Here is a 14,718-nt window from a genome sequence, read left to right on the forward strand (position 1 = left end):
CCAGTGGTGTAGTGGTTAAGTTCGTGCACTCTGCTTCAGTGGCCTGCAGTTCTCAGGTTCAGATCCTGGACGCGGACCCACACAACACTTATCAAGCCATGCTGTGGCAGTCATCTCACATATAAGTAGAGGAAGATGGGCATGGATGTTAGCTCAGGGCCAATCTTCCTCAGCAAAAAGAGGAAGATTGGCAACAGATGTTAGCTCAGGGCCAATCTTCCTCACACACACACACACAAAAATGAAATCAGTTAAAGGACATAGATAAATTATAGAAATTGCAAAAGAATTTCTAATAGGTTTCATGTTATTAGAAAAGCAGGAGTTCAGTCCCCTTGAGCAAGTTACAAAAAAACAGCCAACCAACCAGCCTTGGAAACCAATCTTTCTGTAGGTATTCTCAATTTTAAATTGTCTGCCATAAAAAGGCATTATTTTTATAATAAGAGCAAAAGTTATATAACATGAGTTCAAGTATTACTTAGAGTTTACTGAGCTTAGAACTTTAAAATTATCCATGTGGATTGTAACGCTTAATCTGATATTTGTAGGAATTAATATATGTAATTGTCCTTCAGAAACATGTAGTGACCTGATTTAGCAAGAGTATGATAATTTCCTCTTCTTCATAGATGTAAATACATGACCTGAATTAGTCTTTATCGGCACATTTACATTTTAATTATAAATATATTTTGCAGATTTACGATGGAAAAGATAAAACGACTCATCTCCTAGGTGCTTTCACTGGCGCATCTATGCGAGGACTGACACTTAGTAGTACTTCAAATCAGCTCTGGCTAGAATTTAATTCTGATTCTGAAGGGACAGATGAAGGCTTTCAACTTGTCTATACCAGTAAGTATTTTGGTAGAATAAAATTGTCAAACACTGATGCTGAATATTTATTAAATAATTGCAATACACAAGGTGAAGTAATGTTCAACATTTGGTCATCAATTTGCAGTTTACAGTTCCCTTCTACATATATAATTTTATTTGACCCTAACAACAACTCTATAAATTACAGGTATTCTGACTGTTGCCATTTTACAGTTGAAAGAACTAAGATTCAGAGAGGTTAAGTAATCTGTGACTTTGGGCTTATTTATGTACTTTTTAAATAGCAACATTCTTCCCATTCCGTATTTAAGAAATACAATCACGCTTTTTAATAGATGGAAGTCCAGTGTTTGAGCTCCCATTTGTAATTGCAAAACACACTACATGTGTAGTAGTTACAGTTGGTCAGTCATTAATGATAACTATATGGTTTCAGGTAATTATGCACTAAAGAGTAGCTCAAGTTTTTAGATTGTTTTGCTTTTCTGTTGAATTGCCTTATTAAAAATAAATTCTTACACGTCTACTTTATTATACTCAAGTCAGCTATTCTGACAATTAAACAGGTAGAAGTTCAAGACTGACAACTAGAGGTAGGTGGGTTACATCAATTGTTATATGAATTAAATGAATTTATTTTACCAGTACCGTAATATAAGAAACAGATTAATTACATCGATGAACACTAAATTATATTCAAATAATATATTTATTGAGTTTCTACTCTAAGACTCTTCTAAGAAAGTTAAGCGGTTGTAAAACTGAAATGGTTACTGGCTGTGTTTAATGAATTTACACTCTGTCAGACCAAATTTGTTCTTGGAAGTTCAGAATACTCTTTTAATATAGCAAAATAAATTAAGTAGCAATATTCAGAAATCTTTACTGTTAGAATGTTTGAAAAAATCTAATGACCCCCATAAATTTTCTCAAGAAGTCAGCTGAATGGAAACTATTATAGAAACTGAAAATTTAAAAAGGTTGTAGCATCAGAGATATTCACATGGGATCCTAAAGGAAGTTTGAATCAAGTTATTATTTGTGAAAATATTCTTTTTTAATGATATGAGAAGTAAGAGACAGGAAAGTATAAAGGCTTAGTGTATTAAAATATCCTGGTGTATAATGCAGAAAGATTACTCTTGCTCCCTGTTTATTTCAAGGCTTTTTTCTACCTGTGTTAGAATTGTTACATCATTAACATTAACTAAACATAAATTAACAAAATAAATGTTGAATACATATTTTTAAATCCTGAGAACTGTTATGTACCGTGTAATTTCTAATGAAGTCCTCCCAAAGACAAATAAAAATCCAAGCAAATCATGTTTATAAATATTACTGTGTTTATGGACTGAAAGTAGTGTATTGAGGATTAGTGCTCAAATATAATTGGTATGATCTGCTCAGATGGGCAAATATTTTTAAATATGCTTTCCTCTTTCCCTTTGTTTTCTAACAAGGCTGCTGACATTTTCAAGTTATGGCCCAATCTTTATATAATAGACTTTATTCTGCATAATTTTGCATTTCTCCTTGTCTAGAGTGGTAATGGGTTTCATAGAGGAAACCTAGATTTCTTTTTCTGATATTGAAATTCTATGTAAATTGAAATTATTGATGCAAAGATACTGGGCATTGTAGGACATACCTGGGTTTTAAATTGTATAGGGTGCTCAGGTGTCTGGAGTAGAATCATTGACTTTATTGTCATTGGTGTGAGCTACTGGATGTCAAAAGAGAGAAAACTTAAAAAGCAAATACTTGAAGTCACTTTTCTTTCCTTAATGACTCTAGTTGTTCATTATAGGATGTGCATCATGATGAAGAAGGGAAGCTATAGAATTGGGAAGAGAGTATAAAAACAATTATTTTTAAAAATGGCAAATGTACATCTATAAATATTTTTCAGTCTCAGAACTGAAACTAAAATATTTCAGTCTCAAATTTGGAACTACGATATTTATAGTCTACTTCCAAAGTGTCCTAGATATCACCAGCTCAGTAAATGCTCATATGAGTTGGTGAACCAACAGCTGTGTTCTGAGCCCCAGCCATAGCACCTGTGCCCAAGCTGCTTTCTCTTTCGGGTATGCCCCACCCGCCTGGGGCATCAATTGAGCTATTGAACTTTAAGACCCATCTCAAATATTTCCCCACTGACCCTTACCCTGATTCCTTCAGCTAGAATTAGCCTAGTTTTTAATATTTCTTTTGCAGTAGTTTATATCTACAACTAGTATAACAGCTGTCACATTGTATTGTGGATATACTTTTTTGCAAACATATTGTGCATAGTTCTTCAGGGGGCCATTTCCCTTCATAAAGTCTTTAGTTAGTTTTAGTTCAATTGCATCTTTTTACATAATCTTGGTAAATTAACATGTGATCTGAATATTGATTTTATAAAATGCTTTTGTGATATAGAAGAATATTCTACTAGTCCACATATTTTAAATATTCACTAAATTCTTAGAAGCAGTAATTAATCAATTACTGAACATGAGAGAATTTGCTAAGGTGTTCAAACATGGAGAAAAATGGAAAAGACCATGTATTTGTGTTGGAATCCCCGTATCCAGTCATTCCTAAGGCCTACTCCACCCCCTCCATTCTGTGGTTGTTCTGCTTACAATTACTATTCCAGCTTTGCTTCTGAAACATCTGAGAGAACCCTGTGTGATGCAGAGGAGTTCCCAGCATTCACATTAAGAGAGTTAGAGACAAGAGAGAGGACATTTGGCTAGGACAGATCAGGTCAGGGGTCATGAGTGAGGTAGTGTTAAAGGTAGAGTTGGTGGGTCACAGAAATAAATGGTGGAGAGTATTCCAGGCAAAGAGAATAGGATGAGGAAAGGCACAGAGAATGGGAAAACCGTATTAAGCACATTCAAGACAAATACTGCAAATAGTTTACTTCAGATTAATCACACATGCCTGGCTTCTCAGAATTCTAGTTTAGCACAAACAAGCCTTTTAAGCCCGCAGTTATGTAATGACACCTACCCTATCTAATGATAGTGACGTTCTATCTATCTTTCTATTATCTGTTTTGTTGAGTTAACACTTGCTGTTGCCCGGTTATTTTCAATTTTAAGTAGACAGAATTGCATTTGGCTGAGATAAAAATGAGGAAATATTTTAGAACAGGCATTTAAAATGCATTTTATTTCAACTGTCTTATTGGTCCATTTATTATATAATTACTAAGAATAGCAAATGGACTAGTGGAAACAGTGGCTGAGATGCTACTTTTGGCTTCAAGTAATGGAAAGACCTAATCGTGGTTTAAACAACCAAGATTTATATTTCTCATATAGAAGAAAGAAGATAGGTAGGTCTTGATTCAACTGCTCAGCCTAGTCAAAAAATGTCCTGCCCCTGTCTTTATGCTGTGACATTTCCAGAGTATTCACTTTTTGTCCTCGTGCTTGTTGTGACATTGTCACAAGATGACTACTTTAACTCTGGGCATGTTCAAGGCAGGAAGAAAGAGGGAAGAGAGTAACAACCACATATGTTGCTTTTATCAGGAATGCAAAATCTTCTGTCAGACGTTCTCTTATTCCAAACTGGGCCATGTGGTTATGCCTAAATTTTTCAGCAAAGCAAGCTGGAAAATGAAGTATTTGGAAGACTAAATGATTGGTTTAGGATTAGGCCATTGTGATATAATTCCTGATATGATTCTATTACTTCTGGGAACAAAATCAGGGTTTTGTTAGTGAGGAAGGAGAGGAGACATTAAAAAGACAACTTACAATGTCTACTACAATGTACAGCTATAAAAGATATTCAAAAAAATAAGTTCAAAAATATTATATTAATATAAGCCTCCAAGATTACTGGTGTCATGAAAGCCCAGAGACTCTTAGGTGCTTAGAAAGGAAAAGCATTTGGCTCACCCATTATTAAGAGTTTTAGCTCTACTGTACTAAGAAGACAGTGAGCTTCTCGCACTTTCCTCCACCAATAAATAAATTATATGTGCATACCTCATATAAAAATGCTACACCACACTTGAAGTGAGAAAATGTCTCCTTTTTCTTCCAAAAAATTTCTCAGTCAACTCTAGTTTGATTAGACAGTTGAAGCTGTGTTGGTTGAATATAAAGCCTTTGTGACAAACTTGGTCAGATCTTGACTGCCATTAGGGAATCGCACTGCTCTTCATCTCTCCAGCCTCTCAGAATTAATTACTTCCTTGAGTCAGACCACTCTTCCCTTCTCAAAACAACAGCTGTCAAGTACTCTTGATCTTGAGAAATCAGAAACTCACCATAAATAAAGATCTAGATGAGGCATGCTTTCAGGTGCTTTATATAACACAAATTAATTCTTAATTTCCCTGTGACCCATGAAGGCATAACTGTCTTTCCTAGAGGGTGTAGGGGAGTAAAGTGAGAGAAAATTATCATTCCCTTCTTCTAAAGTTGGAACAACAGATCAGAAATTAAGATTTCAATACAGTATACTCCCTAAAACATCACTCTGCTTTGGATAACTCTGTAATAGAATTTAGCAAAACCTGATAGGCTCCTCTGACTAGACTCCTTCAGCTGGTCTATGCACATTTCAAGAATGCATTCCTGAGCCAGGCCTGATGGCCTAGTAGTTAAAGCTCAGCGTGCTCCACTTAGGCTCGGATTCGCTTCCTGGTCTCGGAACCACACCACCTGTCTGTCAGTTGCCATGCTGTGGCGGCAGCTCATATAGAAGAACTAGAACAATTTACAGCTAGGCTATACAACCATGTACTTAGGCTTTGGAGAGGAAGAAAGAAAAAGGAAGATTGGCAACAGATTTAGCTCAGCGAGAATCTTTCCTTGCAAAAAAAAAAAAAAGAGACAAAGAATGCATTCGTAAATCTGGTGTCTTTTACTGTATCTCTCTCTGAAGGCTAACTTGTAGAAACGCCATTTCTATTTGGTGACCTGTCTTATCTTCCCTTTTATTCCTCTCCTGGAACTAACATTTATTGTTCATAGGTCATAGGTTTAGGTTTCGTCTTTCCATATTAGAATGTTTTATGCTCTGAGGATAAAGAGAACAGTGAGTAAGACAAAGTTCCTATCATATGGAGCTAACTTTTTTTGAGACAAGACAAAAAATAAAGATGTAGGCAAAAGATAAGAGAACTGCATTTAGAAATCATTTATAACAGGGCAGTGGGATAGTTAATAGAGGGGATAGGGCTACCATAGCTAGTTTGTTCAGGGACTCTGTCTCAGAGGAAGTGTTACCTGAGTTGATAACTGAATTATAAGAAGGGACGATTACATACAGATCTGAGGGTAGAGGGTTCTAGGCAGATAGATCAACAAGTGCAAAGGCCTAAGAGAGGCCTGAGCTTGAGTTGTGTGGCTGCAGCTGGATAAGCAAGGAAAATTGGGCAAAATGAGAGATGAAATCAGAAGGTAGGCAGGGGAGAGGTAGACTGTATTAAGGCACTTGGATTTTATTTAAAAGGCAAAAGGAAACTTTCAACATTATCATAATATTAAATATGTTAAAAATAATAGCTAACATTTATCTACTACCTAGTAGGTATAAGATATAACCCAATGGGGGGTACTATTACACCCAGTGAGAAGAGGAGGAAAAACAAAGCACAGAAAGGTTATGTTGCTTGCCCAAGGTCACATAACTAATAAGCGCAGATATGGAAACTGAACTGAGGGGCTCTGCCTCTAGAATCGTGCTCCTAATCACTATACTATATTACCTCCAACCCAAGTTTTAGATATTTTATATTTAAAATTTCATGGATTTAACATCTTTTTCTACTGTTGATGTAAATGTAAAAAAAAATAATTTTTTAAATGTTAATGCAATTCTTAGCAAAGAAACTTTTGTCATTTTATGCCTGAGAATCTGAATGCTTTCTTATTGGCCAAATTCACTATAGGGAATGACTAAAGCCTAGTATCTTTTTTGTTGTTTATGAAGTCTTTAAACTCTATTTCTTGAAGATATGCTTCATTGCAGATTCTTTTAGTTCTATTCATTTGTAGTTACCCCACTTTCATTCAGTAGAAAAGAATTGGGTATTTTAAACAACCATCCATTACAGAGCTAAATCATACCTTTTTGATGGATTATAGCATTGTCTTCTCAAAAGCTGATCTGGTAACTGTCCATGTTGCCCAGCCATCAGGCAGTACCTGTGGGCTCAGATGTCCTTTTGTTATCACCTCTGCACATTTAATTTACTAAAACGCCCATTGGAGAAATGTCTGTTATCTCAAGGGAAAAATTCAGATACATTTGGACTCTCATAGTCCTCTAGTTCTTTTTGCTTGAAATGATTCAATAATTCACATGGAAGACAGCCATGTCAGATTTTATACTTAAATTTAAAATGTGCATTAGCTAATTTATGATGCCTTTTCTTGTGCACTAGCCTTATAAATATATAATAAATTACCCTATTTAAACACTTTAATTTAGTTACCAGCATGTTGTTGGCAATGTTAGCCATGAAAAATAATCAGATGACCTATTAACTTGAACTTTATTCTTAGTATATAATTTATTTAATGCAAATGCAAGTAGAAAATAACTAAATTACAAGGGAGCAGCAAAGTTACTCCATGCGGTTCTAATCCTATAAACCACTTAACAAATATATTTGGTATTTTCTTTATGCTTTAAATCTTGAAATTAACTAGGCAATAAAGGAAGTATTGACTAATGCTGCATTATATAGTGTAAGGTATGTTAACTAAAACATTAAAGAAATATTTTTTGATTATCTGTTATTTACATTGACATTATTGGATATAATTTCTTCATACTAGAATAACAGAAGAATAATTATCATCTTTATAGCCTTCATATCCCAAAAGCTTTGTAAATTTTGAACTTAAATATCTAAAGACCTACGGATTTACTCTTTACATAAAATTAATTTCTGGCATTTTGAAGACTTATGAGTATCAAAACTTTAAAATGCTTAGGAAAAAAAATGTCACCTAGAATAGCCATGTCTTTAAGGCAGAGAAAGATTTCTAAAACAAGATATACAAGCAAAAATCTGTCAATAGTCAGTAGCATTCTTGCCCTTCTAAGCACTTCCCTGAAGTGAAGAGATTTAGTCTCTGGCAACTACATTTCACATACTCTTTCCAGTGAAGATCTCTGCTTAGGTTCTGCCAATTAAAAGCAGTCCTGTAGGAGCTGAAAGGTGGATCAATGGAGAAGCCATTGAAAATGGCTTCCTGAACTCCTGGATTTCCTGATAGTCAGCAGTGGTGTTCTGACGACTCCTTCTGCATTTCTTGTATTTTCTCTCTAATTTCTTATATTGAATCTTAGCAACTCTGAATATCTAAGTGGCTTCTATTTTCCTGACCAAGCCCCAGTCATTAATTTTTTTTTTTAATTTCTCTGCAGCAAAACACACCATAAGCAAAGTAAAAAGATGAAACATTTTAGAAGGAGATATTTACAATATATATAACAGAAAAACATACACTCTATAGAAAGGAGTCCTACAAATCAATACAAAAAAAGTAGTCTAAAAGAAAATATGGGTAAAATAAAGTTTTACAGTAGAGGAAATTTCAGTGGCCAATAAGCAAATGAAAAAAATGCTGAATAGAAATTAAGAAATGAAGATTAAACCCAAAATAATATGCTACTGGACATTCATAAAGTTGGTAACAACTAAAAGCTGTACAGTACTAAGTGCTGATGACAATTAGAAGGACTTGAAACTCTTTTAACTTTGGGGAATGTAAATTGGTAAAGGAGAGTAATTTGGCAATATCTAGTAAAATTCCATTCCTACATATGTGTACCAACTATACATTTTGGCCAAATGCCAAATGGCTGATGGTTAAAAATTAATATTCAGGCAAAGCTGAATCTTAGCATCCCCGAATGATGTACAAATGTATGATGTACACAACACAAACTAGCACATTTTTTATCAGAACTTTATACATAGGATTTAGAGCAATGGCATTAAACAAAAGAATTCTTTACCTTACCTCCTGTTCCTCCAGTTGGAAATGCATACCATTTGTTTGTTTGTTTAAATTCTTAACTTCTATAGGCTTAAAACTATGAAGATCGTCTCTTAAAGCATTATCCTAAAGTTTGTATTTTCAAAGCGTGATATGTTTGATGTAGTTTGATTAGTGAGAAATAAGTGTGTATCAGTTTTTTTATTAGTTTCATTAGTGAGAAAAAAGGAATGCATAATTGTTCAACACTTTCTTCTTCTCTTTATTCCCATTGTATTCTTTATTATGTCTGAATCAAAGTGGATATCATAGCTGTTGTGTATGATCATGGATTATTTCCTGCTTGTGAATTTTAAAGTGGCAAAGTTGACATTCTGCTTTATATACATTCTCATGTAAATATAAAGAATTTTAAAATAAGGCTTTTTCTTGCAAGACTCGTGGGCTAAATGGAATTTAATAACCAAATATTAAATTTACTTCTTAAAAGTTATTCTGCTAAATGTTATGAATTAAATCCACCAAAGGATTCTATAGAGATTAAAATTATGATAGAATAATCTAATCTTCACTTGTCTCCTTGAAATGAGTGAAGGTAATCAAAGGTACAAACTTGCAATTATAAAATAAATAAGTCCTGGGGATGTAATGTACAGCATGGTGACTATAGTTAATAATACTATATTGTATATTTGAAAGTTGTAAGATAATTGATCTCAAAAGTTCTCATTACAAGAAAAAAAAATTGTAACTATGTGTGGTGATGGATGTTAACTGGATTTATCATAGTGATCATTTTGCAATATATACAAATATTGAATCATTATGTTGTACACCTGAAACTAATATAATGTTATATGTCAATTATATCTCAGTTAAAAAAATGAAAAAAAACTTTTATTAATGTTTTTGGTTTCAAAAAGGGTATGTTCCTCTAATATATTTTGCTAGCATACTTTCTCAATTTTCTTATTAACAATTTGCTCCCCTTTTTATTCAGCTGTTTGAAAGTTCTTACTTTTGGTACATAAAATTAACATATCTTTATTCACCATTAAATAGTCTAAAATTTAACTTTAACAATAATAAATATATATTTACATTTTAACTGAATTTCAAAAAAATAAAGCATACATGGACTTTCTTATTGTAAGTTACATCAAAAATTCTACTAACATTAAAAAAGTAAGTATTCAGATATCACTTATATATCTAAGCCATCTGCCTTATTGTATTATTGGTACAGTTTTGCTGACCAGATATGACATTACCCTATGTGAATACACAGTTCTTTATAAACAAATTAAACAGAAACTATATTGAGGTAAGGATTCAACTATTTATCTTTCAGTAGACCAAGGCAGAAGTTAAGTAAGATTAGCAGATTTTGATTGAATCTTAAGGACAAAATGAAGTTTGGATCCCTATGTGGTACATGCCCTATACAAACACTTTTGCACATGTGCTAAAGGAGACTTAGAAGTATAGCCCTTTCATAGCAGTGAATAGTTGAAAACAGTATAAACGCTCATCAGCTGGAGAATTTTGGAGTATGCCTCCAATGGAATACCACAAAGTAGTTAAAATGAATAAAATGTGTGTGTGTGAGTGTGTGTGCATAAATATAAAGGTAAAAACACAATACTAGGCAATAAATAAAGCCTCAGAAGAATTTTTTAAATAATTTTATAATTTATAAAATTTTAATACTTTCAAAACATATAACATTGTTCTTAGACATATAGATGTGGTAAAAATATAAAATATGTGTGAGAATAATATATTAATTCGGAATATTTGCAAGCTCTCAGTAGAGAAAGACCAGAAAGGGACTGAGGAGGGACACAAAAGGAGCTTTAACTTGTGTTGCAATATTTATTTCTTAATAATAGTATTAATGTGAATAGGAATCAATTAATATGAATATTAATCTGAAAACTAATCTGAATTAAAATTAATATTAATCTGAAGCAACTGTAATACTAGAATGTGATAAAGCGAGTTGGTGAGGTTGTCATGTTGTCCTTTGTAGTCTTTTGTAGGTTTCAAATAATAACTTTAAATTGGAAACTGTTGAAGAAATATACTACATAATGGCAGGAAAGGAATTAGATCTCAGTCTAAGTTATTCAGCAAGTCAAAAGGATTTAGGCAATGGGGATTTTCAGTTCATTTTTGCTCTAGAAATTTTCATTTCATCAGAGTATCAAATTTCACAAGGAATGGTGAATATTTATAGTGTATGTGATTTTTCATACACATATTTAATTGTCAGTTTCAAGTATTTGAGCTTTTCAATGAAAAGACTGGCAGCTGAATGTTTCCATAAAGATAAGACAGTTCTGAATATTTATGAATAAGCAACAATAATTCCACCAAATTGAACTAAATTATGTTGTTCTTTGTAGCTTATGTACTATTGTCCCTGTGCATTTTCATCTACAATGCAAAGTATTATAAATTATCTTAATTTACAAAGAATATCTGCATTTTACCTCATCACCAGCAATTGCCAACCACATTTACAGAACATTCAAATTAAGGAAGGATGAATTTGGTGATAAACCTTGAAAAGAGAGCTTGATTTCCATTATTTTGATAAATGATGTATGGTAAAACTCAAAAAGTGTCTGCATCTTGAATGATAAACTTAATATTATGTCTAGTAGAAGGAATGGAAACTTGTAATTTTTGAGCAGGAACACTTTAAATGTAGTGTTAAGTATGCAGATCCATGCAAAGCGATGTGTCCTGAAAATTAAAATTTGCTACTCCTGCTCTTTCTACTTCCTTGACCATGTATCCCTTACGTGTTGTGATATGTCGTGATTTGAGTTAACAGCTTCTACCCTTTTGTATGGCTCTGTTTCTGAAGCTGTTTGCATTTGCCTTTTTTTAACATATTTTTACCCAAATGGGGTTGTCACAAATTGATCCATTCAGGAAATTCCTGAAGATGTTTTTTTAAAATTGTTTCATAAATTTCAGTTTCTCATCAGCATTACTTTAGTTTCATTTTCAGTTGTCTCCTAGAGATAATTGCCTCTAAGAATCCACATTCATTCATGAACATTATTGAACGTCTGCTATGTGCCAGGATTTGTGCTGTGTAGGCATTGTGGGAAAGAAAAAAAATGAAATAATTCCAGTTTGTAGGAAAACAAAGAAAAGGAAGAAATGATTGTAAATGAATTAAAATGTGCAGATAATTCTGTGGGTTAACAGAGGAGGGAATGATTAAATCTCCCCAGAAGAGACTAGGAAGGGATCCTTATGTTCCCTGAGAGCTAATGTATCCCTCAACATACAGAAGTTATAGCATAAACTCAGTACTTTGAGCTGTACAAGTTCTGATGATTTTATTTATGTATGTTGTCATACTCCAGGAAGTCAATGATGTAAATTAGTGATTTGACATCAGTGAGCTAATTCATGCTTGTTTTGCTTTGTAGTTCAAATCCAGATTAATCCGTGCCTATAAAAGAGATACAAATCTCTTTTTAATTATCATATGATTTAAGACATACATAAAAATTTTCTTTTTCTCTAGTATTATTTGTCTTGAAATCACAGATTTCCTTCATTCATGAGGCTATCTAGAATATTCTTTATAGTTCTTTAGTCTCAGAAGCTATAACTGATATAATTTTGCACCTAGTTATCTTTAGTGTATTCATTGTATCATTTATATATTTTGTAAAATACTAAAGACAGAAGAACTCCATAGCTAGGGAGCTTAGGTTTTGATTACTAGTGTCATATTTGGTTTAAATTATGACGTATCCTATTTTAGATCTCTCAAAATCTTAACAGTGAATTGTGCTATGATTGTTAGGTTTTAACATTCATCTTTATTAATTTTATTCTGAATGTGCACACATAGTCTTCTGGATCTAGAGAGATTAATTATTATTATTTAAGTAATATAATAATAACTGTATCAGCCCCTCTTTGACCCAGTCCTTACCCCTGTAGCAACATGATGAAAATCCGATGGAAAAATCTACACAAGTGTTCAGGGACAAGGAATGAAGAAAAATGGACTTCTTTGCTTAAGGCAGCTGTCTTCCCCTCCTCTCTCAAAAGGAGGGAGAAAAACATTTGCTCCTTGGAGATGAGATGGAAAGGATCCTGGGTTTTTATTCTAATCTTCGGAATGTAAAAATATCTCTTCAAGGGCCGGATTAGCCTCCTGTGTTTCCAGTTTTTATAATCTAGAGATGTCTGTAAATCCCTGAGCCTCATTCTCCCTTGAAATGTAAACACAAACCTCCTCCAGAGTTTGGTAAATCTCTCTGGAGTCTCTCCCTACTCTTAGAGTTGTAAAATAGCTTTTCAAGTGTTGCCATTAGCCCAGGGTCCCAAGTTTCCAGTAAAAATTAATGCAGATAGCCCCAACTCTGCACATACACAAGAATATTTTCTCTACACCCCAGTATGACAACAGGTAGGAAGATTCTATTGTTTTTTTCCCTGTGAGAATTTTTGAGAGCTGTACTTTTCTGGAGAAGGCAGAATATAAAAATTTAGAGTTCTTCAAGCTAATTACTATGTTATATTACCTCTTGATAAAGTATATTTTAAGTATGAGACTATTTCACTTTCTTCTAAGACTATAAAAGTAAAGCAGTCTAAAGTTATATTTCAGTGGACATAGTTGTTACTTGGACAGTTCTGATTTCACATATTTTGTCTGAATTTTGAAGTTTTGATGATATGTCCCTCGTAGTTATATTGGTTAGAATCTATTATTAGAGGTAAATTACTTGAAGCTGGCAAGAAGCTTAGTACTGTAACAAGTCATGATATAGTCATATAGACCATGGAGTATCATTGATAAATTTGAAAAATACAACTAATTTTAAGGAAAAAAAGCTCTTTATGGCTGTTGTATACTTTCAAAATTAAATACTGTAAGAGTAATACAACTAGGAAAAAGTATGCAATCGTATTAAAATAATAGAAAGGGATGATTTGTATGGTTTTAAATCTTCCTGTTAAATTTTGTCTTTAATACATTTATATTCTTCTCACAGGTTTTGAACTTTCACATTGTGAGGATCCTGGCATTCCACAATTTGGGTACAAGATCAGTGACCAAGGCCACTTTGCTGGTAGCACTATCATTTATGGATGCAATCCAGGCTACACTCTCCATGGAAGTAGCCTTCTCAAGTGCATGACAGGGGAGAGAAGGGCATGGGACTATCCTCTGCCTTCCTGTATTGGTAGGATACTCTTAGATTTTCATGAAATATTTCTATAGAAGTGTTACAAGATATACTATACCTTTTCAAATGATTCTATCTGTCCACACACAACTCAGACCTTAAATCAAGAAGTTAATGAACTTACAGCTCAAATTTGTCAGAAGGAAATTAATGGCAAGCGAAGGGGTACTTTTCATAATCTTATCGATGACTACATTTTTTTTTGTACGATATGAAGTCATTTTATTTCTTTTATCTTTTTTTTTTTTTTAAAGATTTTATTTATTTTATTTTTCCCCCCAAAGCCCCAGTGGATAGTTGTGTGTCGTAGCTGCACATCCTTCTAGTTGCTGTATGTGGGACTCGGCCTCAGGATGAACGGAGAAGTGGTGCCTCGATGCGCACCCGGGATCCGAACCCGGGCCACCAGCATCGCAGCACGCGCACTTAACCACCAAGCCACGGGGCCGGCCCCTATTTCTTTTATCTTGACATAAAATTTAGCTCACTACAAAAATATGTTAAGACTCTTAATCATACACATTTATTGAATCTCATTGGCCAGATTTGTTTTAATATAAAAAATATTGCATACCCTGCTATCAAGGTGGATTAAAAAACAGTCAATTATTCTCAATAACTTAAAAAGGCTTTCTTTATATATACACTTTTTCAAAAATCTGAGAAAGTACATA

General features: G+C 33.4%; 1 protein-coding gene across 4 annotated transcripts in view; it reads left to right on the top strand.

Annotated features, from left to right (window-relative positions):
* CSMD3 (CUB and Sushi multiple domains 3) overlaps positions 1-14,718 on the top strand; it is a 1,195,693-nt gene that overhangs the window by 859,609 nt on the left and 321,366 nt on the right. For all 4 annotated transcript variants that reach the window (XM_004431279.3, XM_087447535.1, XM_004431280.3 and 1 more), the window contains 2 exons: positions 702-858; positions 13,850-14,041. In XM_004431279.3, coding sequence (XP_004431336.2) covers positions 702-858; positions 13,850-14,041 — 349 coding nt within the window. The remainder of the gene's footprint in view (positions 1-701; positions 859-13,849; positions 14,042-14,718) is intronic.

Source organism: Ceratotherium simum, chromosome 23 (genome assembly GCF_057802395.1).
Source record: "Ceratotherium simum simum isolate JZ-2026a chromosome 23, ASM5780239v1, whole genome shotgun sequence".
Classification (NCBI taxonomy): domain Eukaryota; kingdom Metazoa; phylum Chordata; class Mammalia; order Perissodactyla; family Rhinocerotidae; genus Ceratotherium; species Ceratotherium simum.